The 26,590-nt window shown below is 34.0% G+C and overlaps 1 protein-coding gene across 7 annotated transcripts in view; it reads left to right on the plus strand.

Moving 5' to 3' along the window:
* Positions 1-26,590, plus strand: part of ASCC3 (activating signal cointegrator 1 complex subunit 3) — a 335,529-nt gene that overhangs the window by 128,752 nt on the left and 180,187 nt on the right. For 6 of the 7 annotated variants that reach the window (XM_072831965.1, XM_072831971.1, XM_072831970.1 and 3 more), the window contains exons 11-13: positions 2,137-2,301; positions 17,838-18,014; positions 20,566-20,637. In XM_072831965.1, coding sequence (XP_072688066.1) covers positions 2,137-2,301; positions 17,838-18,014; positions 20,566-20,637 — 414 coding nt within the window. The remainder of the gene's footprint in view (positions 1-2,136; positions 2,302-17,837; positions 18,015-20,565; positions 20,638-26,590) is intronic. The other variant, XM_072831969.1, reaches the window with a different exon arrangement.

The following is a 26,590-nucleotide window of genomic DNA, read 5'->3' on the forward strand; positions in this document are numbered from 1 at the left end:
AGCAGATGGAAATGTCTTGCATGAGTTCCAATTCATTAAGCAAATGTGACACTTTATGTTCTAGCCATTTCAAGATCAGGGAACTGAAGTGATGAAATAGTAATATAAATGAAACCACTTCTTGCTATGCTGGAAGTAAAAGTATAATAAAATTCTAAAATGGATTTTTAAGGTTTCCTTGGTATAGCTGATACCTGAAAAATTTGATTTTACAATTTGTTGCTACATAATTATCTCTAAAAGTTAATTATAAGACAGTATTAGCATAATATTCTAAGTTTATGGTGAGGTTGGTAGCCAAGCTTTGTATTTATTATATAAAAGTATACCCTGTATCCTTCCTAACATTTGTCACTAATAACCTGACTTATTTTATACCTTGATATTAAATGTACAGTGTAGGAGAATTGTTTTGAAAACAGATAGGCATGCTTCCAGGACTTTTAATGAAAAGGGTGTGAGTAAGTAACCCCTGGTTGTATTTATGTTACATATATTGGATTATTTTAAATTTGTCATTATTCAAAGTGGAAGTTCAGTTAAAATTTGTTAAAAGAGATTTTAATGCACAGTGAATGTTTTTACCCATTTTAGACATCAAAATGTATTATACATATGTATTTAGTTAATTCCAGCAGCATGTCTTTTCTGTAAATTTTGTGTGATCTCAACATTGCCATTTAGCTTTAGTAACTTAGAACTAAGTAGCTTTGGATTTGTATTATTTTATATGTTAGCTATGAGTTCCTTAATCTGTTTCATTATAGTTTATTTACTAATGTCTGTTTAAGTACAGCTGCTAAATTTTGTGGTTGATAGAGTTTATTTCATAATGATAGCAGTGGTATCTCTAATAATGCAATGGGTCATATTGACAAAGTTAGATTATGTATTTGTTAAGAATTTATTTTCACTAATCTAAAAAAATAAGGTTCTTATCATCCCCATAGGTAATTTAATCAAATGAGAAGTAACAACAAATTTTGAGAGAACAGTCTGACTCTTACCTCAGTTAACCCCTTCAAAGCACAGTTGAATTGTGATTATCATTGATCTCTCTAATCCTTATATACTGGCCATGAGAAGCTTTGCTTTTGATTTCCTATATAGTATTCTTTGAATTATCTACATATTGGCTTATTTCCTAATGTAGTATTACTAAAATAGAAGTAGAAGTATTACTAAGTAGAATATTATTATAGTATTACTATAGTCAAAATATCTTTTTCTCTGTAACAGGATGATTTTAGAGGATGCAAGCAATTTAATATGTGAAAAGCAAAGAGAATTATGATTACAGTTTCACATTAAATGGTGTGCTACTGTAAAGTTCACATTAATATCTCAGGCTTATGTCCTGCTCTACATGCCCTAGAATCTCCAGTGACTCGGTCTTTGGGTTGCTGTTATGTGCCATTTAGGCTATATTATATGTATTAGCTTCTGGTATAAAATGCTGTTTATACTAGTTAATATTAAAGGATAATATCTTGAAAACCATATGTATCAGTAGTAAAGTTCAGATTTGAACAAGTATAAATAGGTGACCATTCCTAGAGTGGATTCTTGGTTTCCTTTTTGTTGCCTTTTAACACTTGGTTCACTTCTTTGTCCCTTTTCAAATAAAGGCCATTATTAATGTATGGAGTTTAAAAGATAGAATCATTTGTTTTTATTTTGTTTTGTTTTAAGATATTATTTATTTGAGAGACTGTGTGTGGAGGCACAAGCTGGGGGAGGAGCAGAGGGAGAGAGAGAAGCAGAAGATTCCCCACTGAGCAGGGAGCCTGGGATTACTACCAGAGTCACCCAGGGGCCCCAGAATCTATTGTTTTTTTACATCATAAGACACTTTTTTAAAAAGCTAGGTATTTTATACACTTCACTACAATTTTTTGACAGACCGTCTTCATTGAGTTTTAAATAACTGCTTAATATCACAACTTAAGTTAAGTGAAATGAAATATCACTCTTGGAATGACAGTGTCTATAGAGAATTAACTATCATTCCAGGGCATTTTGAACAATTTTTATTTGATCTGTATAAAGGTTGTCAATCATATTTCTTCTTGAATGACATATTTGAAGTTTATATATTCTATGTGACATTTTCCCTTTTTTAATCTTATCTTACAGATGCTTGTGACCACCCCAGAAAAATGGGATGTAGTAACAAGAAAAAGTGTCGGAGATGTAGCTCTTTCTCAAATTGTAAAGCTCCTTATTCTTGATGAAGTTCATTTGCTGCATGAAGATAGAGGACCAGTTTTAGAAAGCATAGTGGCACGTACTTTACGGCAGGTAAGAGGAAGCTATTTTTAAACTTATTTCAGAGGGAAGAGTAAGTTTTTAAGCTTAAATATAGCATTCAAAAAGTATTTATGTATTATTCATGGGGATAAAGATAATTTTAGTATGAAGAAACCTTTAGGTATTTTGTTTTCATATTGAAAGTACTCTTTCTTTTTTCCTTCCAAGTCTTATTTTATTGAAGTCTCTTTAAATTAGCCGAAGTAAATACAGGAAAAGTTCTAAACCATTGTTGTAAAGGCAAGTCTAATATTTGACTAAGCAGTGTTAAGATATAACAGCATAGAGGTGAATATTAGTGATTTTTCTCCACTTCTCTCCTATTTGCACTTAACTTCTACCCCCTGAGAAAATCTGAACATGATTTATAATTTTTCTGATATACTAGATAAAATAAAATTTAATCACCTCAATCATTATTGGAAAAGAAAAAGATAAGTGTATGCTCTCTCTAGTTTGGGAGCTTTGTGGCTATTCATAAATAGTCCAAGCAAAAATTGATAAATTTACCAATGTTTAGTGATTTTTTTCTTTCAGCCCCTCTTCTCATTAAGTAAAAAAATAACATATCATAGAATACCCATGAGTACTAAAATAATGTTAGCAGATCATACATGTAGAGAAAATAGATGAAAATTGATTTTTCAACCTAATCAAGAACTCTAATTCCTTGATTTCCCATCTGTTACTGTCTTTGATCCATATTCTACTGGTTTTGTTTTCTTCCTGAAATAGCCAAGACTTCATGATCAATTTTTCTTTTGTTGATAACCTTAACTTACCCCTGACTACCTGGCAAAATTCCAACCATCAATCAATTGAACCATGTCTCTGCGTCTGGCCAGGCGCTAAGCACTAGCAGGAAAGATCACACATTGATATAGTAGAGTTGCTTTACATTCATAGGTTCCAAATTTTACTTGCATCATTCAGATCACCTGGGAACTTCTAAACTGCTTTTCTTCTGTTTCCCTAAAGTAAGCCATTTCCAAGCTTCACCAGACTCCTCCCACATGCTTCCCTACCCTGTCATGCCTCATTCTTATATGACAATATTTTTACTGAATGCAAATAAGTCCTTCATGTTTGAATTCCCTCAATTCCCATCCCTGGCCCTTCTCCCCACCCAGAAAAAAACCTCAAACCCCTCCCCATATCCATATTCATGATTCCATCCCTTGTTCTTTGATTAGAGGTCCTGACTCCATCTGCCTTGGACCCCATTCCTTTCATTTCTACATTACCCCTTTTCTTTTCCTGTGTGTCTTTAATTTCTCCATCTCAGTGAGTATTGTCCCTTCAGCTTAAAAGAACTGCCTTCTGTTTTACCAAAAACCTTCCTTCAAACCTATCCCTCTCCAATAACTTGTGATTAATAAAGCTCTTTTTACCACTGGTCTTCTGAAAATACAAATCTATATTCACTATTTCTTTTTTGACTTCCAAACCATTGCAAACAGGTTATTGTTCCAAATAGGTAATAAAATGTTTTTACCACAATTGCCATTTATCAAATCAAAAAGAGAGCCCTTAAACCAAATCATTTTTTTTTACTTCTTAATTTTACTCATTTTTGATATTTGATATAATTTATTATTTCCTCAATCTTAGAACTTATACTCTGTTGGGCTCCATGATGTCACCCTGCTCCATTTTCTTCACATATTTTTTTTCCACCTACTTAGCTGCTCTTATGGGGTTCCCTTGCTATCTCCTTTTCTCATCCTTGAAAAGTTTACCTTTTCCAGGTCTCTGTCACTTGCTGTTGCCTTTTTTTTTATGTTGTCTTTATTTATTCTGAATATACAACAATTTTTTCCTGTGTCACCTAAATCTATATAGTCCAAGTCTTACCCCTGACTTCTAGCCATATCCAAATGCAGTTGTATGTTTCTATTTTGACATTCCATAGATATCTCTTGTTTTTTTGTTTGTTTTTTTAAGATTTATTTAGTCATGAAAGACACACAGAGAGAGAGACACTGGCAGAGGGAGAAGCAGGCTCCATGCAGGGAGCCCAACATGGGACTCGATCCCGGGTCTCCAGGATCACACCCTGGGCCGAAGGCAGCGCTAAGCCGCTGAGCCACCCAAGCTGCCCTCCATAGACATCTCTTGCTAAACATGTCAGAAACTCTGACATCGGGCAGCCTAGGTCGTGCTCCCTTCATAGAGCCTGCTTCTCTCTCTGCCTGTGTGTCTGCCTCTCTCTTTCTCTCTGTGTCTTTCACGGATAAATAAATGAAAATCTTAAAAAAAAAAAAAAAAAAAAAAAAAAAAAGGAAGAAAGAAACTCTGCCATCTTCCCTGTATACTTGTGTATGGCATAGTAGTTCACTCGGTTCTCAAGCCCAAATCCTAGGAGTCACCCTCAAATTTCTCCTTAACACCTCTCACCTGAATCATTAGTTAGATATCAGTTCTTTTATATTTCATTTGCTAATAAACAGCTCTGATCCAGGTCTGGGAATGTAGTATAAAACACAGAGTACAAAATTTTAGGAAGTTATATTGTGTTTTAAAATGCTTTAAAATAGTGTTTTCATTTGGCAAGTCCACTATAGAATTCTAGATGGATTAATAATGTTAGCTATATCAAGCAGAACTCTCAGTACATTAAAGAAGATATAAGAGGGCATTTTTTTAATAACCTCAAAATGCAAAACTCCAAATGTTATAAAGGGGGAACATGTGACACATTTGGATATTTAAATATTAAAAATTTCCAACCAGTAAAGACTCTGCCAAAAAGTTAAAATATAAGACAAAATAACAAATTATTTATAGCACATAAAATAAATGTCTTTTATATTTAATAGTTATAAATTAATAAGAAATGCAAACTTTTTAAAAATGTAGAGAAAGCATTTCACTTTCATGGTAGAAATAAACACACTTAGCATTATAGAAAAGATGCTTAAAAGGACATGAGAGTTTTAGCAGAAGTAAAAACAAAGTGTAATTTGAAAGCACCCACTAAAATCAGCCTTGTGTTTTTACTTCTAGGGATCTAATGTATGGAAACAATAGCACAAACACACAGATATATTAACACCAGTATTCACTGCAGCTTTCTTGTTAATACCAAATATGTTAGAAGCAACCCAAATGTCCAACAAAATATGAAATGGTTTAATAAATTATATTCATACCATAAAATGCTACATTGCAGCCTTTAAAAAGAATGAGGTAGAGCTGTATGAACTAGACTTAAAAGATATGTCATATTCTCACTGGAAAAGGAAGCTGTCCTCTATATATAGCAGAGTCCTGTTTATGTAAAGAAAAAATGTGCAATATATTTATATTCTCATTCATTCATTTAGTGAACATGCGCCAACCACATAGTTCTAGATGCTGTGGATAGTTGACACTGTTCTTATTTACATTGAGATTTTAGGTTTGGGTAGATTAGGAAGCCTGTACACAGAAGGATATGCTGTGAACTATAAAGGTGTTTTTATAATAGAGATGGAATTCGAGGGTTGTTTGGGGCATGTTCACATTTTACCATGTAAATTAAAAATATGTGCATACATATACAGATAAACACAGATAAACAGATACAGATAAAAGGGTTGAAATGTTCAAAATGACACAAAAATCAGAGATTTTAGCTAATATCCAACTTAATAATTTCGAGCACACAGGAAGTTATGAGACAAAGATGAAGCATGAAGAAGCCTGGAACTGCTAGGCATCACTGCTTTCCAGGTCCTTTCTTGCCATTTGGCTCTGGCCCGGATTTTACATAGGAGCTCTCAAAAAGAAGCATGCAGGGCATCCTTTACAGGAAAGAGAGATGTTTTAATCATAAATGTTTTTATTTTATACCATGATACTTACATAACTTAGTAATGTTGTTCAGGGAGCTATGCCATAGAAATCCATACACTCCAGGTTTATTTACATTGAGCCGCCTAGAGAGCCACATCCATCAGCTAAAAGCATGAGGATAAGGACTTTCCTAGAACTATAAAACATTAGAGATCAAGTAAATATCATTAGTATATTTACCAAGAAGGCTATCATTAGCAAGTTTACAAGGGAATTTGACTAAGACATCTTTCCTGAACATGTCCACTTAAGGGAGCAAATAGATTGCAGGCCTGCTGCTCATGCTTACTACATGTATGTACACAGACACATGACGTTATATATTTGTATAATATATATATATAATATATATATAACATTTTGAAACAATTATAAATTTAGAAATATTTTGTTAATTATCTATAAAGGTACAATTTCCTATATATAATATATAAATATAAACTATATAAAATTAAATGTATATAAACTAAATATATAAAATGTACACCTTAATATATGATACAGAAGTATAAATTGTGTATCATATAGATATATAACAACTAAATATATAATATACTCATCCTACAAGTTGATATCTCCATAATATAATGAAACTCCAGTGGTATAGTTGATCACTACTATGGTCATAAACTTTTGATGGCTTGTTCTTTGTTATCAGAGGAAAAGTGTTTAAATTCCTTATCTGCACATTAAAGACTATTGGATCTGTGATCTGTTTGTCTAATTTTAACTTCTGCATATTCTTGAGCTGCAATAGGTTCCAGCAACACAAAACTGTGCATTCCTTCCCCATTTCCTTTCCAATACCATTGACCCTTTTCCAGAGATAAATTTCAGCTCACTGGAGCCAGGATGTGTTATTGGTTGTGAGATTAAGGATGATAAATGCAAAATTGTGTGTCTTTATCACTCCACACATTCATCAGTTGAAAACCTACTCTTATTTGGAATCTGCCAAATATCACTTCTGCTATAAAGTGATTCCTGGTTCACCATTCAGAATGAATTACACCTTTTCTGTATTTCCTCTCTGCTCCTTTACTTTGTACATTTTTAGCACCACTGTCATCCTTATAATATTGCAACTTGCTATAATTAATTCTGTCTTCATTTGTATCATTTACTGAATTTTAATATCCTTGATAGAAGGGTTTATCTGATTCTCCTTATATTCTTAATATGCTATGACAAAGCTCATAACTAAGTTTATTAAAAAGCAAAGTTCATGTTTTTATTTGTACCTTTTGATTACCAGATGTTCCCAGTGGATGGCAGTGTTTTATGTAGCACGTCAACATTTGTAACAGAAGCACCATTAGAATCTATTCTAATACAGTATAGATTGTGTTCAACTTCTGAAATTGTGTGGTGGTATTAGGGACTAGACCCACGACACATTTCTCATGATTGAGAGGAGTTTGGAAAAGAAAAAGTATAAGAAAGACCAAATCTGCATTTAACATTGGACTAATATTAGTTATCTTCTTAACTGTCTGAATTTAGATTTTTATATAAGGGCAAACATCATGAAAACTTACTGCTTAGTTTTGAGCTAATGATGAAGAAGCTGTAATATATTAAAATTCTTTCAACACTGAATACTTTTTAGGAGAGTATATCTCAAATATAACTTTGAGATTTGGTTTAGGACATAGAATTGCAAGTTATTCTCATTTAAAAGAAAGTATTTTGCAGGCTGATTATATAGATTGAGAATAATAGAATTATACTCTTAGGTAAAAGTGTAATTTAGGTTCTTGGTACCACCAGTACTACATAGAACTACTATGCAATTAAAATCACTATTCTAATTACTGTAAAGGATTCTCATCACAGCATGTAAAGGAAGTTTCTTAAGTAATAGGTATGTTCATTGTTTCCCCTATAGAGGCTTCCTTTGTTTTTATTTGAGCTTGGTTTGGGATTTTGCTGATTGTTTTAGTGAAAGTAAATTCGTTGTCAGATGTTGTATATGTATTTATACTTTAATTTTCATCCATCTCTATCATGTTTAAATCCTCTCTTCCTATGTTTCTGCAAACAGTCTGTATGTGTAGATCTCTGTTCTATTCATTGTCTCCCCATTGCGTAAAGTTTAGGCCCTAAGCCAGTGTTGATGGATGGCTAATTCTGGAAGCATTTATATTACTCACATTGGACTACTTTGCTTATATCCACTGAATCTTTTAGACTAAGCAAACTTATCAACAGCCTCCTCAGAAATCTGTGAAATTGTTGATAGTATCCTCAAAGAATCACAATATATTTTAATTAACAAGTAAATAGAAGTTTTTGGCCATTCCCTGGTATTATCTTTCTAGGTATATCACACTGTAATCCATAGAAAGTAGCCTACATTCTTTTGGTTTTAGAACTTGCTGAGTTTTTTGTCAATAAAAATTGTTACAAAGTTCCTGTAGCTATTTAATGTAAATTCCCATGTGTATTTCTCAGTATCCTGGGTAGAAAGTATTGAATGGTGGGTATGTAACTGTTGAATCAAGCTTGTGAATTATGGCCTGCAGTCATACATTAGAGGATTCTCAGTTGACCTCTAAACTCAGTTGTCTGCTCTCTCCTCTCATTCATTTTCTTTCTGCTCCAACTTGTTCCAGTCTGCCTTTATACTTACTTTATACTTAATTTTTGCTTCTGTTTGAAGGTTTTTATTCCTGATCATCTCTCAAATATCCCTTCTTTAGCTAGGCTTTTCCTCATTATCTCACCTAATGTACGGACCCTCCCATGATACCCTTTATGCCATTACCCTGTTCTGCTTTACCCATGACACTTATTGATACCTGAAATTGCCTAATTGGTTTGTAAGTTTATGGTTGTCTCTCCCCCACTAAAATGTCAGCTCCTTGATTAAAAAGACACTAATGTTTATTGCTATTTCCTATTGCCCCCCTCCCCTACTCCAAAATACACTTAGGTACACAGTTGAAATCTGTTGACTGACTAATGAAGCGGTTGACAAAGTCCTCTCTGACTTTACTTAAAATGCTATCCTTGCTTATTTGTAAGAAAGAATTTTTTTCTTTACTCCCTTTTCTGACTATCTGTTGTGATTTATTTCATTCTTGAATCCTTTCTAGTAATAATGAATATCAAATTGGAACATACATTGTCCACTCTTTCTTTGTGAAAGCAGATTTAGGGCAGCCTGGGTGGCTCAGCGGTTTAGCGCCGCCTTCAGCCCAGGGCGTGATCCTGGAGACCCGGGATCGAGTCCCGCATCGGGCTTCCTGCATGGAGCCTGCTTCTCTCTCTGCCAGGATCTCCCTCTGCCTCTCTATCTGTTCTTGAATAAATAAATAAAATCTATTAAAAAAAACAGATTTATAAAATTCTAAAAATCAGTGAATGAACAATAACTTAACAAAATATGATTTCTAAGGCTTATTGAGTTGTTTTCTGGATAATACCACCTAAAGGCAAAACTTTTTGAATTAAATTCGAAAGCATATCTTGAAAATTCACTTACTTTTTATTTTCATATTTTTTTCATAGTCTTCTATAAATTTAGTTAATTTATATTATAACTTTTACAAATCCTTTGATTTGTAAATTTAATGGAGCAAATGAATTTGTTTCTTTAATGAGTCTATAACACTGGCAGACAAATGTTTATGTCTAATCAGTACATGATAATCTCAGTTTAGGGCTTTTTTGCAGGGGAGGTTGGTTTTTTTGTTTTTTGCTTTTTGTGTTTGGGTTTTCTTAAGATTTTATTTATTTATCCATGGGAGACACAGAGACAGAGGCAGCAACATTAGCAGAGAGAGAAGCAGGCTCCCTGCAGGGAGCCTTATGCAGGACTCAATCCCAGGACCCTGGAATCACAACCTGAGCCAAAGGCAGACACTCAACCACTGAGCCATTCAGGTGCCATGGGAGGTTGTTTTTATATCCAGATAAATACCTTTAATTTGAAGGGATCATTGATTTATAATTTGCAGTTCTTATTCTTTTACAAAAGTGGTAAGAATCCTCTGTCTATAGAGCCATATATATATTTCATAGGTAGTATTTCATTTACTCCTCAGATAGGCCCAGATATAATCTACAAACTCATTTTTAAACTTACAGGGCCGCAATTTATCTTATGCGTATAAGAAACATTTGTCTCAGGAAGTATACCCAGCATTTGGATTTTCCTGACCTGCATCTGCATTGTATTTCAGTATGCAAGGAGAAATCTGACATTGAGAATTGCTCACTTAGGTGCAGTAAATGTGAGGATACCAGCATGATACAAGCAAATTTTGACCAAAGAAGAAACACAGGAAACCAAAGAAATAATTAAAATATTTACCCATATGTACTTTCATGAACCTCCTTAATTTACTTACAATAACAAGAAGGTGAAAATGACATATATTCCTAGATTTTAAAAAATATTAATAATTGTATATAGCCTTTTGTTAAGGTCAGAAATCTTTTTATATGCATTCTCTCATGGGTTGATTAACTTGCCAAATTCATTCTAAGTCATGTATACTTTTTAGGATCACATTAGGGGTTTTCAAACTTTTTTTCGGGTAGAAATCATTTTCTAAGACTTTTATTTAGAAGTGAAGTATACAGTGAGGGTTAACGAGGTAGATACGAGGGTTAACGAGGTAGAAGAATGAGTGAGTGACATAGAAGACAAGTTGATGGCAAGAAAGGAAGTGAGTAAAAAAGAGAAAAAAGACCATGAGGAAAGGTTAAGGGAAATAAATGACAGCCTCAGAAGGAAAAAATCTACGTTTAATTGGGGTTCCAAGGGCGCCAAAAGGGACAGAGGTCCAGAAAGTGTATTTGAACAAATCATAACAGAGAACTTCCCTAATCTGGGAAGGGAAACAGGCATTCAGATACAGGAGATAGAGAGATCCCCCCCCCCCAATTCAATAAAAACCGTTCAACACCTCGACATTTAATAGTGAAACTTGCAAATTCCAAAGATAAAGAGAAAGATCCTTAGAGCAGCAAGAGACAACAGATTCCTGATCTTTATGGGGAGAAGTATTAGGTTAACAGCAGACCACTCCACAGAGACCTGGCAGGCCAGAAAGGGCTGGGGGGTTATATTTAGGGTCCTAAATGAGAAGAACCTGCAGCCAAGAATACTTTATCCAGCAAGGCTCTCAATAAGAATAGAAGGAGAGATAAAGAGCTTCCAAGATAGGCAGAAACTGAAAGAATATGTGACCACCAAACCAGCTCTGTAAGAAATATTAAGGGGGGACTCTTTAAAAGAAAGAGGAAGTTCAAGGAAACAATCCACAAATACAAGGACTGAATAGGTATTATGAGAATACTAAATTCATATCTTTCAATAGTAACTCTTACTGTGAATGGGCTTAATGATCCCATCAAAAGACACAGGGTTTCTGACTGGATAAAAAAGCAAGACCCATCTATTTGCTGTCTACAAGAGACTCATTTTAGACCTAAAGACATCTACAGCTTGAAACTAGAAGGTTGGAGGACCATTTACCGTTCAAATGGTCCTCAAAAGAAAGCAGGGGTAGCCATCCTTATATCAGATAAATTAAAGTTTATCCCAAAGACTGTAGTAAGAGATGAAGAGGGACACTATATCATACATAAAGGATCTATCCAACAAGAAGACCTAACAGTCATGAATATTTATGCCCTGAATGTGGGAGCCGCCAAGTATATCAATCAATTAATAACCAAAGTTAAGACATACTTAGATAATAATACACTTATACTAGGAGACTTGAACATGGTGCTTGCTGCAGTTGATAGATCTTCTAAGCATAACATCGCCAAAGAAACAAGAGCTTTAAATGATACACTGAACCAGATGGATTTCACAGGTATCTACAGAACTTTACATCCTAACGCAACTGAATACACATTCTTCTCAAGTGCACATGGAACTTTCTCCAGAATAGACCACATACTGGGTCACAAGTCAGGTCTGAACCAATACCAAAAGATTGGGATTGTCCCCTGCATATTTTCAGACCATAAAGCTTTGAAACTAGAACTAAACCACGATAAGAAGTTTGGAAGGATTTCAAACATGTGGAGGTTAAAGACCATTCTGATAAAAGATGAAAGGGTCAACCAGGAAATTAAGGAAGATAAAAAGATTCCTGGAAACTAATGAGAGAATAAAGATACAACCGTTCAAAATCTTTGGGATACAGCAAAAGCAGTCCTGAGGGGGAAATACATCGCAATACAAGCATCCATCCAAAAACTGGAAAGAACTCAAATACACAAGCTAACCTTGCACCTAAAGGAACTGGAGAAGGAACAGCAAATAAAACCTTCACCCAGCAGAAGAGAGTTAATAAAGATTCGAGCAGAACTCAATGAAATGGAGACCAGAAGAACTGTGGAACAGATCAACAAAACCAGGAGTTGGTTCTTTGAAAGAATTAATAAGATACCAAAACTGGAACAGGAAGAAATAAAAAACCTGAACAGGCCGATAACCAGGGAGGAAATTGAAGCAGTCATCAAAAACCTCCCAAAACACAAGAGTCCAGGGCCAGATGGCTTCCCAGGGGAATTCTATCAAACGATTAAAGAAGAAACCATACCTATTCTACTAAAGCTTTTCGGAAAGATAGAAAGAGATGGAATACTTCCAAACTCGTTCTATGAGGCCAGCATCACCTTAATTTCAAAACCAAAGACCCCACCAAAAAGGAGAATTATCGACCAATATCCCTGATGATCACCGATACAAAAATTCTCAACAAGGTACTAGCCAATAGGATCCACAGTACATTAAGAAGATTATTTACCATGACCAAGTGGGATTTATCTCTGGGATGCAAGGCTGGTTCAACACTTGTAAAGCAATCAACGTGATAGATCATATCAGCAAGAAAGAAAACAAGAACCATATGATCCTCTCAATAGATGCAGAAAAAGCATTTGACAAAATACAGCATCCATTCCTGATCAAAACTCTTCAGAGTGTAGAGATAGAGGGAACATTCCTCAGCATCTTAAAAGCCATCTACGAAAAGCCCACAGCAAATATCATTCTCAATGGGGAAACACTGGGAGCCTTTCCCCTAAGATTGGGAACAAGACAGGAATGTCCACTCTCACCACTGCTATTCAACATAGTACTAGAAGTCCTAGCTGCAGCAATCAGACAACAAAAAGAAATAAAAGGCGTTCAAATTGGCAAAGCAGTCAAATACTCCCTTTGCAGATGACATGATACAGTACATAGAAAACCCAAAAGCCTCCACCCCAAGATTGCTAGAACTCATAAAGCAATTTGGCAGGTGGCAGGATACAAAATCAATGCCCAGAAATCAGTAGCATGTCTTTACACTAACAATGGGACTGAAGAAAGAGAAATTACGGAGTCAATCCCATTTACAATTGCCCAAAAGCATATGATACCTAGGAATAAACCTAACCAAAGAGGTAAAAGATCTGTATCCTAAAAACTACAGAACACTTCTGAAAGAAATTGAGGAAGACACAAAGAGATGGAAAAATATTCCATGCTCATGGATTGGCAGAATTAATATTGTGAAAATGTCAATGTTACCCAGAGCAATTTACACATTTAATGCAATCCCTATCAAAACACCATGGACTTTCTTCAGAGAGTTGGAGCAAATCATCTTAAGATTTGTGTGGAATCAGAAAAGACCCCGAATAGCCAGGGGAATATTAAAAAAGAAAACCATAGCTGGGGGCATCACAATGCCAGATTTCAGGTTGTACTACAAAGCTGTGGTCATCAAGACAGTGTGGTACTGGCACAAAAACAGACACATAGATCAATGGAACAGAATAGAGAATCCAGAAGTGGACCCTCAACTTTATGGTCAACTAATATTCAACAAAGCAGAAAAGACTATCCACTGGAAGAAAGACAGTCTCTTCAATAAATGGTGCTGGGAAAATTGGACATTCACATGCAGAAAATGAATCTAGACCATTATCTTACACCATACACAAAGATAAACTCAAAATGGGTGAAAGATCTAAATGTGAGACAAGATTCCATCAAAATCCTAGAGGAGAACACAGGCAACACCCTTTTTGAACTCAGCCACAGCAACTTCTTGGAGGATACATCCACGAAGGCAAGGGAAGCAAAAGCAAAAATAAATTATTAGGACTTCATCAAGATAAAAACCTTCTGCACAGCAAAAGAAAGTCAACAAAACTAAAAGACAACCTATGGAACGGGAGAAGATATTTGCAAATGACGTATCAGATAAAGAGTTAGTATCCAAGATCTATAAAGAACTTAGTAAAGTCAACAGCAAAGAAATAAACAATCCAATCATGAAATGGGCAAAAGATATGAACAGAAATTTCACAGAGGAAGACATAGACATGGCCAACAAGCACATGAGAAAATGCTCCGCATCACTGGCCATCAGGGAAATACAAATCAAAACCACAATGAGATCCCACCTCACACCAGTGAGAATGGTGAAAATTAACAAGACAGGAAACAACAAATGTTGGAGAGGATGTGAAGAAAGGGGAACCCTCTTGCACTGTTGGTGGGAAGGTGAACTGGTACAGTGACTCTGGAAAACTGTGTGGTGTTTTAACTCTCAAAGAGTTAAAAATAGAACTGCCCTACAACCCAGCAATTGCCCTGCTGGGGATTTACCCCAAAGATACAAATGCAGTGAAATGCCGGAACACCTGCACCCCAATGTTTATAGCACCAATGTCTTCAATAGCCAAACTGTGGAAGGAGCCTCAGCGTCCATCGAAAGATGAATGGATAAAGAAGATGTGGTCTATGTATACAATGGAATATTACTCAGCTATTAGAATTGACAAATACCCACCATTTGCTTCGTCGTGGATGAAACTGGAGGGTATGATGTTGACTGAAATAAGTCAGTCGGAGAAGGACAAACATTACATGGTCTCATGCATTTGGGGAATATAAAAAAATAGTGAAAGGGAATAAAGGGAAAGGAGAGAAAATGAGTGAAAATGAGTAAAACAAACAAGGGGTAGTGTAAAGGGAGGTGGGCGGGGTTTGGGGTGATTGGGTGATGGGCCCTGAGGGGGTACTTGGTGGGATGAGCACTGGGTGTTATACTATATGTTGGCAAATTGAACTCCAATAAAAAAAAAAAATTTTAAAAAGAAGTGAAGTATACAAAATTATAAAGGAAGAAGGGATATGAGAACGCAAAAGGACTATTGTAGGGACATGGGGCTGCACAATACCACTTAGTATTTCTGCAGAACCCCTAGGGCTTAAGATGTGAATGGCTCTTTACAGTATCATGCTAATGATACAAATTATTACCCTTAGAAAATTTTGCATCCTAATTTAAAATGAGAGATTTGTATGTGATTAAAATGATTCTTTCTTTTGGCAAATACTAACCTCCCATATTGCTAATGTAGAGAATTTGAATAATATAATTGATATGGTAAAGTGAGCAAACATATAGAATTGTACATCATATGAAATTGTACATCTCAGATCTCCATGGGACATTTTCTCAAAGCAGAAATTGGATATATCATAGTCTTTATAGAATACATTAGAAATTTAGAAATAACTTTTAAATGATAAAATTAAGTATACACCTCTATCTATATAGATGTATGCATATATATATACACACACACACACACACAGAGGCACACATACATACATACATGCATACATTCTACACTTTTATATCTTATAAAATGACGACTGCTAACCTAAGTAATTGGAAGATTAATGTCCTCCCACTTAGAGGTCAGTAAGTGATCATGGTAGGAAGGGAGTGAAGGAGAGAGAAACAGCGCACTTATATACAGAGTACAAATTATTTTCAGAATAAAAATTCTAAAACGAAACAGGAATGAAGGGACCATAAGTAAGTTAATTATTAAATGTTGAATGATGGACAGTTTCAAATAGGATATTCTAACAAAAACAAATGGAAAAAATAAGCTGAAAAATACAATTAATTATAAATTAGGAAAGCAGTGGAATTTTAAAAAGAAACAAGTAAAATAGACTTCTCACAAGTCTAATCACAAGTAGAAAACCAACAAGTAAATAAAATTAGAAATGATAAAGACCTTTTACAGAATATTTGGAAACTTAAAAAAAAAAAATGACAGTGCTATAAACGATCATGAATTAGACCTGAAAACATAATTGGAAGAGAGAGCTGGACACTGTTGAGTGCTGATGAGCAGTTAAACAGATAAACTCCTTGTCATGTGAGCTCTTTCGTGGTCATTTCTGTGCTTCTAACCAGACACCTCCATTCACCAGTTCATACCACTAGTTGTTGCTAAGTGCAGTACCTTAAATTCACCATTCTTTCTGGCCTCCCTGCCTATCTGCTGTTTTCCCAATCTAGAATGCCAGCAACCATTACCTATACTCAGCACGCCTTCCCTGACTTACCTGGGTTTAATTAGTGACCCCTCTCCATTATTCTCACAGTTTTTAGAAAGTGCTGCTATTAATAGGACACATCACAATGTTTTGTGTCATTATTGCATGTAGACTCTAAGTTCCCACTCTTTTGGCACTGTGCCTTGTCTGTAAGAGCTTAGTAGATAGTTGGTGAACAAATTAAACCAAGGTTATTGGTAATGCTCAGAAACAAAATGAGAGTATTACACTATACCAATGAACAAAAATTGTGGCTCAATACATTTTTTGAGTAGTTTGTAATTTTTTCCCAAGTTTTGGCTAATTATCCCATGCAATCAAACTTTCTCTATTATAAATATAAAAGTATTTTAATATAAAGTGTTTAATAATAATTTGTTAAGTCAATTTGAAAACTTTTCCTCTGTGATGATAGAATAGTGGTGTTTGTTTCTCAGAAATTCGTTTGTTTTACTGATATTCTCAACTATATGTTACTATGATAAAAGGAATACTGTATAATAGGTAAAGAATTATGGACTAAGTAAGCAATCTATATTTGGGAAAGAAAATACTGATTTTATAAATGAGTCTTCAAGAATTTTTCTAAAAGGTCCCTGGAGGAGCACCTGTGTAGCTCAGTCAGTTAGGCATCCAACTTTTAATTTTGACTCAAGTCATGATCTCAGAGTCGTGAGATTGAGCCTTGCATCATACTCTGTGCTGCGCATGGAGCCTGCTTAAGATTCTCTCTTCTTCCTTTTCCCCTCCCTGCCTCTTAAACCAGTATCAATCCATCAATCAGTGTATGCCTTGGAAATAATTTTTCATTAAATGTATATGTACACATAGTTTCAAATATTTGTCATGCAAATGTCATGCATTTTAAATTTAAATTTGTAAAAGACTAGAAATATTTTACCTTGCTTAGACTTTTATGTTTTTGTGTTTTTAGCACCTGAAATTATAAATTGGTAAAACTTATTTAAAATCTAATCTGTGTATGTCACTTACCTTATTACATTTTTAGAAAAAATAAATAAACATTTAACTAGTAGGATTTTCAGAAAATCTACTAAAATAGCTCAGGAAATCTACTAAAATTACATTCTTAATTATTTTATATTACTCTTAATGCCCAGGTTTAGGACAGTTCTCTTTCATATTATTTGTCTTTTAACTATGTGTTGTTAATACATATTTGGGGGGAGATCTTGTTCTGTTATAAATGTTTCATACTCTCTGTTTATTAAAACTGATTTCAAAGCCTGTAAAAATCCAAATGGGTTCAATCTATGTCATACATTCAATAATATAACCCTTGTAGGTGGAATCCACACAGAGTATGATAAGGATTCTTGGGCTGTCTGCAACCTTACCCAACTACCTCGATGTTGCTACATTTTTACATGTTAATCCTTGCATTGGACTTTTCTACTTTGATGGCCGTTTCCGACCAGTTCCTCTTGGACAGACATTTCTGGGAGTTAAAAGTGCAAATAAGGTAAAATTTTTTAAAATAATATACTTTTCTAAAACTGTTTTGTTGCTGTGTTGTTTAATGCTTGAGATTTCTCTAAAAGACCTAATTTGTAAGATTACAAATTAAACATCTTAGACAAAAAGCACACTTCCTTAACAATATGTAGTAAAAAAAAATAAAAAAAAAAAGTTAAAAAAAAAAAAAAAACAATATGTAGTAAAATAACTCCTTCGAAAAGAAGTTGCTTATAGTGTGTGTTACTGTTATCAATGTATATTTTGTATTTTTAGCTAAGAATACAAGTTATATATAAGGTTATAAATTTCAAAAAGTTATTTTGATATGATTGAAGGCTAGTATGAAATATAAAAGGCTCATTAAACAAATAATACACATTATGATATGATATTCCTCTAAAATAAAAAAGTACGTTTTATGCAATTGAAAAATAATTCCTAGTAGCAACTATTAATGGAGGTGTTCTATTTTACTTTTAATGTTTTATAATTACCATATTGACTATATATATGTGGCATTTCTGAAATTCCTTATAATGCTTTTTAAAGTTTGTTTATGGTATTACTTATATAGCATTTACACTATTAGAGGGCTTATTTTAGACCTTGATAATATCGTGAAGGAATATTTTACTTTGCTCTAAATTTATGCATTTTATATTTTAATGACACTTTCTTTTCTGTAGAAGAAATAGGTTTAAGAGAAAATTCATGCCATAAGACCTCTTTATAAGAGAAAATAAGATGGAATCATGTGTTATTATGTCAGCCTTGGTCTTTAATGTTTTGCATTACTTGTCTAAAAAGAATTTTATTAGTAAAGTAGGGTCATTTTACCTTACACTATCACAAATAAAATACTAAGCTAAAAAATACCAGAAGTGACTCTCACTACAGTAGTGTCTATGCTCCATTTACAATGTATCAAAGTAAGATATCTTGTAGGGAGCCATTTCAGACGTATGGCCAAAATGATAATTCATGATATGGTAATTGTTATGATGTACATAGTTTATCATTAATTATTTCAATTGCTTTTCAGTATCATTTGCTTTTTTTCAGTAACTATATTTGATTATTTAGTATATTTTAATGTTTCGTTAGAACACATGTAGAGCTATTTTTATAGCTTTATAATTTAAATGATAGGTAGTTATCAGATAGATACAAATAAAAATTTTTCAGATGCTTTTTAGACATTTTAAACTTTTTTTTGTAAATTGTATCATATAAATTGGTAAATCACTTAAAGCTAATTAAATTCAAAGTATTTTCACCATAATAAGCATTATAATCATAAAAGGAATGACATCAGGTCATAAACCATCATAATTATTTTGAAAGTTTACAAGTTTGGCAAAATTAGAAAAACCTTGTACATATCTTGCATACTGTAAATAGTAAGCTAATTATATGTATTACAGATTTTTTTTTGTCTTACTAAACAGTATTATTTTTACTCTTAGTGAAATACACAGTTGGTAACCATTAAGCATTTCCCTAGGGTGTTGTTTAATATATTTACTAACTAGTTATTAATTTGTCATCTTGTATGAAAGGAAATCCTTGTAGGCTCCTCAGAGTTTCATTCAGAAGCACGTGATGTGATTTAGTTGTCATGAAAGAATATAGGAAAATGGTGTGCCTGACACCTCTAATTTGAAATAATGGCTTTGGCCAGAACTCAACCCAAAGTATGCTGAAAAAATTATTGCAAGCTGAAGTTGTTTTTGAATCATTAAAGGAGAGTAAATTTTCTTCTGATTATCTCATTTTACGTAGTCACCACAAGTCATAAGAGTAACAGAATGATAAAACATTTACTTTATTAAAGCAAAAAGTCGAAATCGTAGTCATTTCAGATATGTATGACATTTTCATCCCCTCCACATTCTTAATAAATGATGCAGGCTGGATCACATGCCTATTCCTTTGGATTAACCGTCTTACCTTTTTGGTTGGAAGTTTTCCTTGTCATTAAATGAGAAAATGAGACCGTTTCTTAACTCATGAATTTAATATTAAATTTCCAATTAATCTAAAAAACATTTCTGTAGTAGAAAAATATCTACTGCTCTCCATATATATTACAGAAACAATATGGTTCCTTCAAGTTCAGCTTTATTTACCATGGCATTCTACTAGTACTGTTCTCATGATTTTGAGAATTCCACAGGAAAGCTCTGTAGTTTATAAAATGAAATAGAAGAAAAACAGCCTGAAGAATGGGCTTCCCAAGAAAAGACAGTGAAAAGAACTTTAAAATCATTCTACAATATCTACAACTAGTATATTATCCTTAAAGTTGTCTTTAAAAAACTTGGCACACTTAGAAAGTTGGTACTCTGAATATATGAGGTTTTTATTTGTACTTCTAAACTAGATTGTTTTTTATTAGACTGTTACATACTAAGTATTCATATGGAATTTGTTGCTTCTGCATTCTGGTTAATCTGAAAGGGAAAAAAATGCCTTAAAATCTGCAGAGTTTTGTCAGTAGTTATAAAGTTTATAATGGCTTCGTTTTATATTATTTGTGTTTTAAAAACCTTAAGGTACAACAGTTGAATAACATGGACGAAGTATGCTACGAAAGTGTTTTGAAGCAAGTAAAGGCTGGACACCAGGTACACTTTATTTTAGTTTGTTTTTAGAGAATACTAAATGGTTAAATTTATTGTTATGCTCTTGAATTCTGAGATAATGACTGGGAGGTTTTATTTCTTAATAATTCTTTAGTTCAGTGGTTAGCCATATAAGTCATAAAATATTCAGATAGTATTATCCTCCCAATATTGATAGGTCATTGCTATTTTGTTTGCCATTCAATAAATAAGAGAGAAAAGAATTTCATCCTTTACATTTCTTTTTTTTTTTATCTTTTTGAATAGCGCAGTCTTCTTTCATACCTCAAAAATTTTAATCTGTATTTTTTTACATAATGTAAAAACATGAGACGTTTTATTATTCTTATTGTTTTCATGAAGCAGTATCAACTTAAATATATATAATAAAGTTTTATATTGTTTTATTGTGCTTAGAAATTAGGCAGTTTTATTTTTAAACTCCATTGTTCAAAATTCTCCAGTCAAGATTGTTAAAGAAAAAGTGGAATGATAATAATTGCTTATATAAAACTTAATCATTGCCCAATTGTATATTGTTGTTTGGATCATTTTATTTTATTGTGGATTTTTTTTTCTGTGTTATTAGCTGTTTATGACACATAAAATTAAATACTTTCTGGTCCTTTGGTTTTTAGATTTGTTTTAAGAGCACTGAAATCCTTTTTTTCCAGACTAAATCTTGTTTCAAGCCCCAGTATATAAACAAATCAAAGATGAATTAAACGTGCAGCCATGGAACACTGCCCACTGAGCATCTTTGATGCACTTTGCCATTTAAAAAAAAATAGTTTTAAAATCAGATTTCTAGCTAATCTCAAGAGAATGTCCTTAGGTTTAAGAATAACTTTTAGGGAAAAGAAATTATGATTTAATTATATGATATCAGTGACTTACCTTTCCTAATGATTAGCAAATGTCTGAAACTGCTGAAATTATCTTACATTATTTTCACTGAATTAGGCAGGTATTATTATCATCATTTGAAAGATGAGGAAAATGAGGTGTTTTGCAAAATAAAGTAACATGTTTCCATCATTTTACTAGTGCAGTTATAAATTCCTTCCATGTGAGTGTAGAGTCTCCACTAACTGTGTGTCATTATCACTCTATGGGCATTTATTTTATATCAGTGTATTTTTTTGGTCCTCATTAGAAAACATCTTTATGAATTGCATTATTTTTTATGTACAAATAAAGAAATGGTAATGCCCAATATTCTTTCTGCAATCGAAAATCTTGGGCAGCCTGGGTGGCCCAGCGGTTTAGCACTTGCCTTCAGCCCAGGACGTGAGACTGGAGTTCCGGGACCAAGTCCCACATCAGGCTACCTACATGGAGCCTGTTTCTCCCTCTGCCTGTGTCTCTGCACCTCTCTCTCTCTCTCTCTCTCATGTCTCTCATGAATAAATGAATAAAATCTTTAAAAAAAAAAAAAAGAAAAAGAAAAGAAAGAAAATCTTACCAAATACCAACTACTTTTTCTTAGTCAGGAGCCAGGAAACTTTTTATGTGAAGGGCCACATAGTAAATAATTTAGGCTTTGCTGCCCTTATATTCTTTGTTGTAGCTACTCAGTTGTGCTGTTGTAACATGAAAGCAGCCATGAACAGTAATGAACAATTGGACACAGCGGTATTTCAATAAGACTTTATTTACTGAAACAAGCAGCAACTGCATGTGGCCTGTTTTCCCTGTTCTAGATTGCCTCACAGGATTTATTTGTAGTGAATCTGATAATACTAAAATGTTATGTAGATAAAGTTTTGACAGCATTTCAGTGAAAATCCTAAAAGAAAGAAATATCCCGTATAGCCATCAATATCTGTGCCTTCTTTGTAAAAGAACAAGAAAAATTCAGTGTAATCAAGTAGATATTACTGCCGTGGACTTTTATTTCTAACTTTTATACTGCTGAAAATTTAAACTGCATTATAGGCTAAGGAATGTGACTGTGGAATCCTTAAAACCTATTTGTGTACATTATATTAAAAAATGTTAAATAAATATTTAAATGTTTTCTCCATTGAATTTTAAAAAAAAGATATTCTTTTTTAGAGCAATTTTGAGTTTACAGCAAAATTGAGTGGAAGGTAGAGTTCTTGTAGTGAAATGACTGCTCTCACATATGTACAGCTTCCCCCACTATCAACATTCTACACAAGAGTGGATTTATTTCAGTCAGTAAACCTACATTGACATGTCAATATCACCTAAAGTCCATATTTTACCTTAGGGTTCACTCTTGATGTTCAAGAGTGTTCACTCTGTTCTCTAGGTTTGGACAAATGTATACTGGCATGCATGCATGCATGTATAATAGCATGTATGCATCCACCATTATAGTGTCAAACAAAATAATTTTTGCCTTAAAAACCCTCTCTGTTCAGCCTGTTTGTCATTCTTTCTCATTTATCCCTGGATACCACTGACCTTTTAAATCTTTTTAATTCCTCTGTAGTTCTACCTTTTCCAGAATGTCATACAGTTTATAACCTTTTCATATTGGTTTTTTCACAATATCTGAAGTTTTTCAGGACTTGATAGCTTATTCTTTTTAGTACTGAGTAATACTCCACTGTCTGGATATACTACTGTTTATTTGCATACTGAATGACATCTTGATTGCTGCCAGTTCTGGCACTTATGAATAAAGCTGCTATAAATAACTGTGAATGGGTTTGGGTTTTGTGTGGACTTAGGTGAACAGCTTCTTTAGATAAATACCAAGGAATGTGATTACTGGATCATATCGTTAGAGTATGTGTAGTTTTGTAAGAAACTTCCATACTGGGCAGCCTGGGTGGCTCAGTGGTTTAGCACCACCTTCAGCGCAGGGCCTGATCCTGGAGACCTGGGATCGAGTCCCGTTTCAGGCTCCCTGCATGGAGCCTGCTTCTCCCTCTGCCTGTGTCTCTGCCCCTCTCTCTCTGCGTGTGTGTGTCATAAATAAATAAGATCTTTAAATAAAAGGGATCCCTGGGTGGCGCAGCGGTTTGGTGCCTGCCTTTGGCCCAGGGCGCAATCCTGGAGACCCAGGATTGAATCCCATATCGGGCTCCCTGCATGGAGCCTGCTTCTCCCTCTACCTGTGTCTCTGCCTCTCTCTCTTTGTGACTATCATTAAAAAAAAAAAAAAAAAATTTAAAAGATCTTTAAATAAAAAAAAAAAAAACTTCCATACTATCTTCCGAAGTTATATATACCATTTTGCATTCTCACCACCAGTGAACAAGAATTCCTGTTGCTCCATAGCCTTATTAGCATTTGATGATGTCAGTATTTTGGCCATTCTAAGAGGTGTGTAGTGTTATTTTCTTGTTTTAACTTTCATTTCCCTATGACAAATGATGTTGAACATATTTTCATATGCCTATTTTCTATCTGTCTATAATCTTTGGGGAATTGTCTGTTTAGGTCTTTGGCCATTTTAAAATCAGATTGTTAATTTTCTTTTTCTTGAGTTTTAAGAGTTCTTTGTATACTTTGGATTAAAGTCATTTATCAGATGTGTCTTTTGCAAATATTTCCCAGTCTGGGACTTGTCTTCTTGTTTTCTCTTCATTTTCTCTTACAGAGTGGGTTTTTAATTTGTAATTAAATTTCAAATTAAATGATGATGATCATTCCAAATTAAATGATTAATGAGCTGGATTTAATGAGCTGTGGAATCCAGCTCATCAGTTATCTCATGGATTGTGCCTTTGGTGTTGTCCAAAAAGGCATCACCACATCCAAAGTCACCTAGATTTTCACCTATATAGGAGTTTTATGGTTGCATTTAGACCTATGATTGGTTTTGAGTTACATTTTGGGAAGGGTGTAAGGTCCATGTCTAGATTATTTATTTTTGCATGTGGCCATCCAGTTGTTTCAGCACCATTTGTTGAAAAGACTGTCTGTGCTCCATTTTATCACCTTTGTTCATTTTTCAAAGATCAGTTGGCTGTATTTATGGCTTCTTTCTAGGTTCTCTGTTCTTTTCCATTTGTTTAGATATTCTTTAGCCTATACTAGAGTGTTTTGATTATTGTATCTATGTAGTGAAGTCAGGTAGTATTATCCTCCAACTTTGCTCTTCAACATTGTGAGCTATTTTGGATCTCCATTTAAGTATGAATGGTAAGAAAACATTATTTTTTTCCATAATTTTTAATCATGATAGGATTTCTATCACAGGAAAACTTTTTTCTAATCCATGATAAATTTCATTATAAAAGCGAACTCTTAAAGATTTTTTTTCTTTTAAAATAATGGAAATTAAACTATAAATACTTTACTGTGTATGGAACATATAAATAGACATATTTTGGCTCTAGTCAGGAAAATACTTACTACCCCTTTTGAATAGTTTTAAAAATGCTATAAAAAATATAGCATTAAAGACACCACTGGGAGGAATGTTAGTGTTAACTCTAGAATTAAAATTAAATTAAAACAATCATTTTCCTTCCATTACAGTTAGCACTTAATGACCAGATGAGTAGATACTTGTTTCATTACTTTGGAACACAAGATTGCTTTTAATAGAAATAAATCACTTCTTTTAGAATAAAAATAAGAATAAAAAAAGGAGTTTTTGTGAATTATTTCTGGTGAGACTAATAAATTATATAAACATATATGTACATAAATGAACATAACTGTAAATACTAATAAAAGTAAATGGCTTAATAATGCCATTACTGCCAGTACTGTAACTATTGGGGGCCTTAGGAACTACAGGTTAGGAACTACTCTTTGTAACATTATTTGCCTTTATCATGATGTTTATAATTGTTCTTTAATTGTATTTGTTATGTTATTCCTGCCTTTTTTCATTACATTACAAAATCTTACGTTATAAAATATTTATTTAGGGGCACCTGGGTGGCTCAGTCAGTTGAGCATCTGCCTTCAACTCAGGTCATGATCCGATGGTCCTGGGATTGAACCCTGCATCAGGCTCCCTGCTCAACAGTCTGCTTCTCCCTCTTCTTCTGCTCCTCCCCTTGCTTGTGCTCTCTCTCTTTCTCTCTCTCTGTCACATAAATAAATAAAATCTTAAAAAAAAATAAAATAAAACAATAAAACAAAATATTTCTTTAAAGAATAAAATGCACCCTTATTCCTAAATGTTGGAAAGAGCAGTAGTTGTATCTTCTATTGTAAGTAAGTAAAACTCCAAGTAGATGTTGTAACTTAAAAGATCCTAGGAAGATTATTTCCTCTTCTTTCACTGTTACAGAGGCTAACATGTCCTCCTAGGAATCAATTCATAAAGTGTGCTGGCTGAGGGTGTTTGGTCAGTAGAGATGAGATCTTACTGCCATTCCTTTCATTCTTAGTATGGAAGTTGTATAGCACATTACTTTTCAAAAAGAAGGCTACCACAGGGCACGCACTTGCAGTTATAAATTCTAAAAGGACAAGTTGGGATGGAGGGCTGGGTTCACAGCACTGGCTTTCTGTTTAGAAAGGACAGAGTTGGATGGGAAACCCCAGGGGAGACTTCAGGTGACCAGTGGCTGCTACTCTAGGACATGAGGAGCCTGAATGGAGCATGTGCAAAGCTGAGGCATTACCTCCCTACCTTTTGTGTGCATGTCATAGGCATTGACAATTGCCAGCCTTTTAAGGATGCATAACCTCCTAGCTCTCTTCCCCTGCATTCCTGCCTTAGCTAAAAATGTACCGTGGGTGATTGTGTAGAGTATGATTGCAATTTGAGAGCCCACAGAAACACACTTCGAGATCAGGGATTGTGTCCAGATCTGTGCCTCTTTCCAAATAAGAATTAAAGCAGGATAACTATGGCCCTCTTCAGGCTATTCAGGTTCCCTACAAAGTCAGGTTGTTGTTTTTTTTTTTAAAGATTTTTATTTATTTATTCATGAGAGATACAGAGAGAGAGTGAGAGAGGCAAAGACACAGACAAAGGGAGAAGCAGGCTCCCCACAAGGAGCCCGATGTGGGA

Source organism: Canis lupus, chromosome 7 (genome assembly GCF_048164855.1).
Source record: "Canis lupus baileyi chromosome 7, mCanLup2.hap1, whole genome shotgun sequence".
In the NCBI taxonomy this organism is placed as follows: Eukaryota; Metazoa; Chordata; class Mammalia; order Carnivora; family Canidae; genus Canis; species Canis lupus.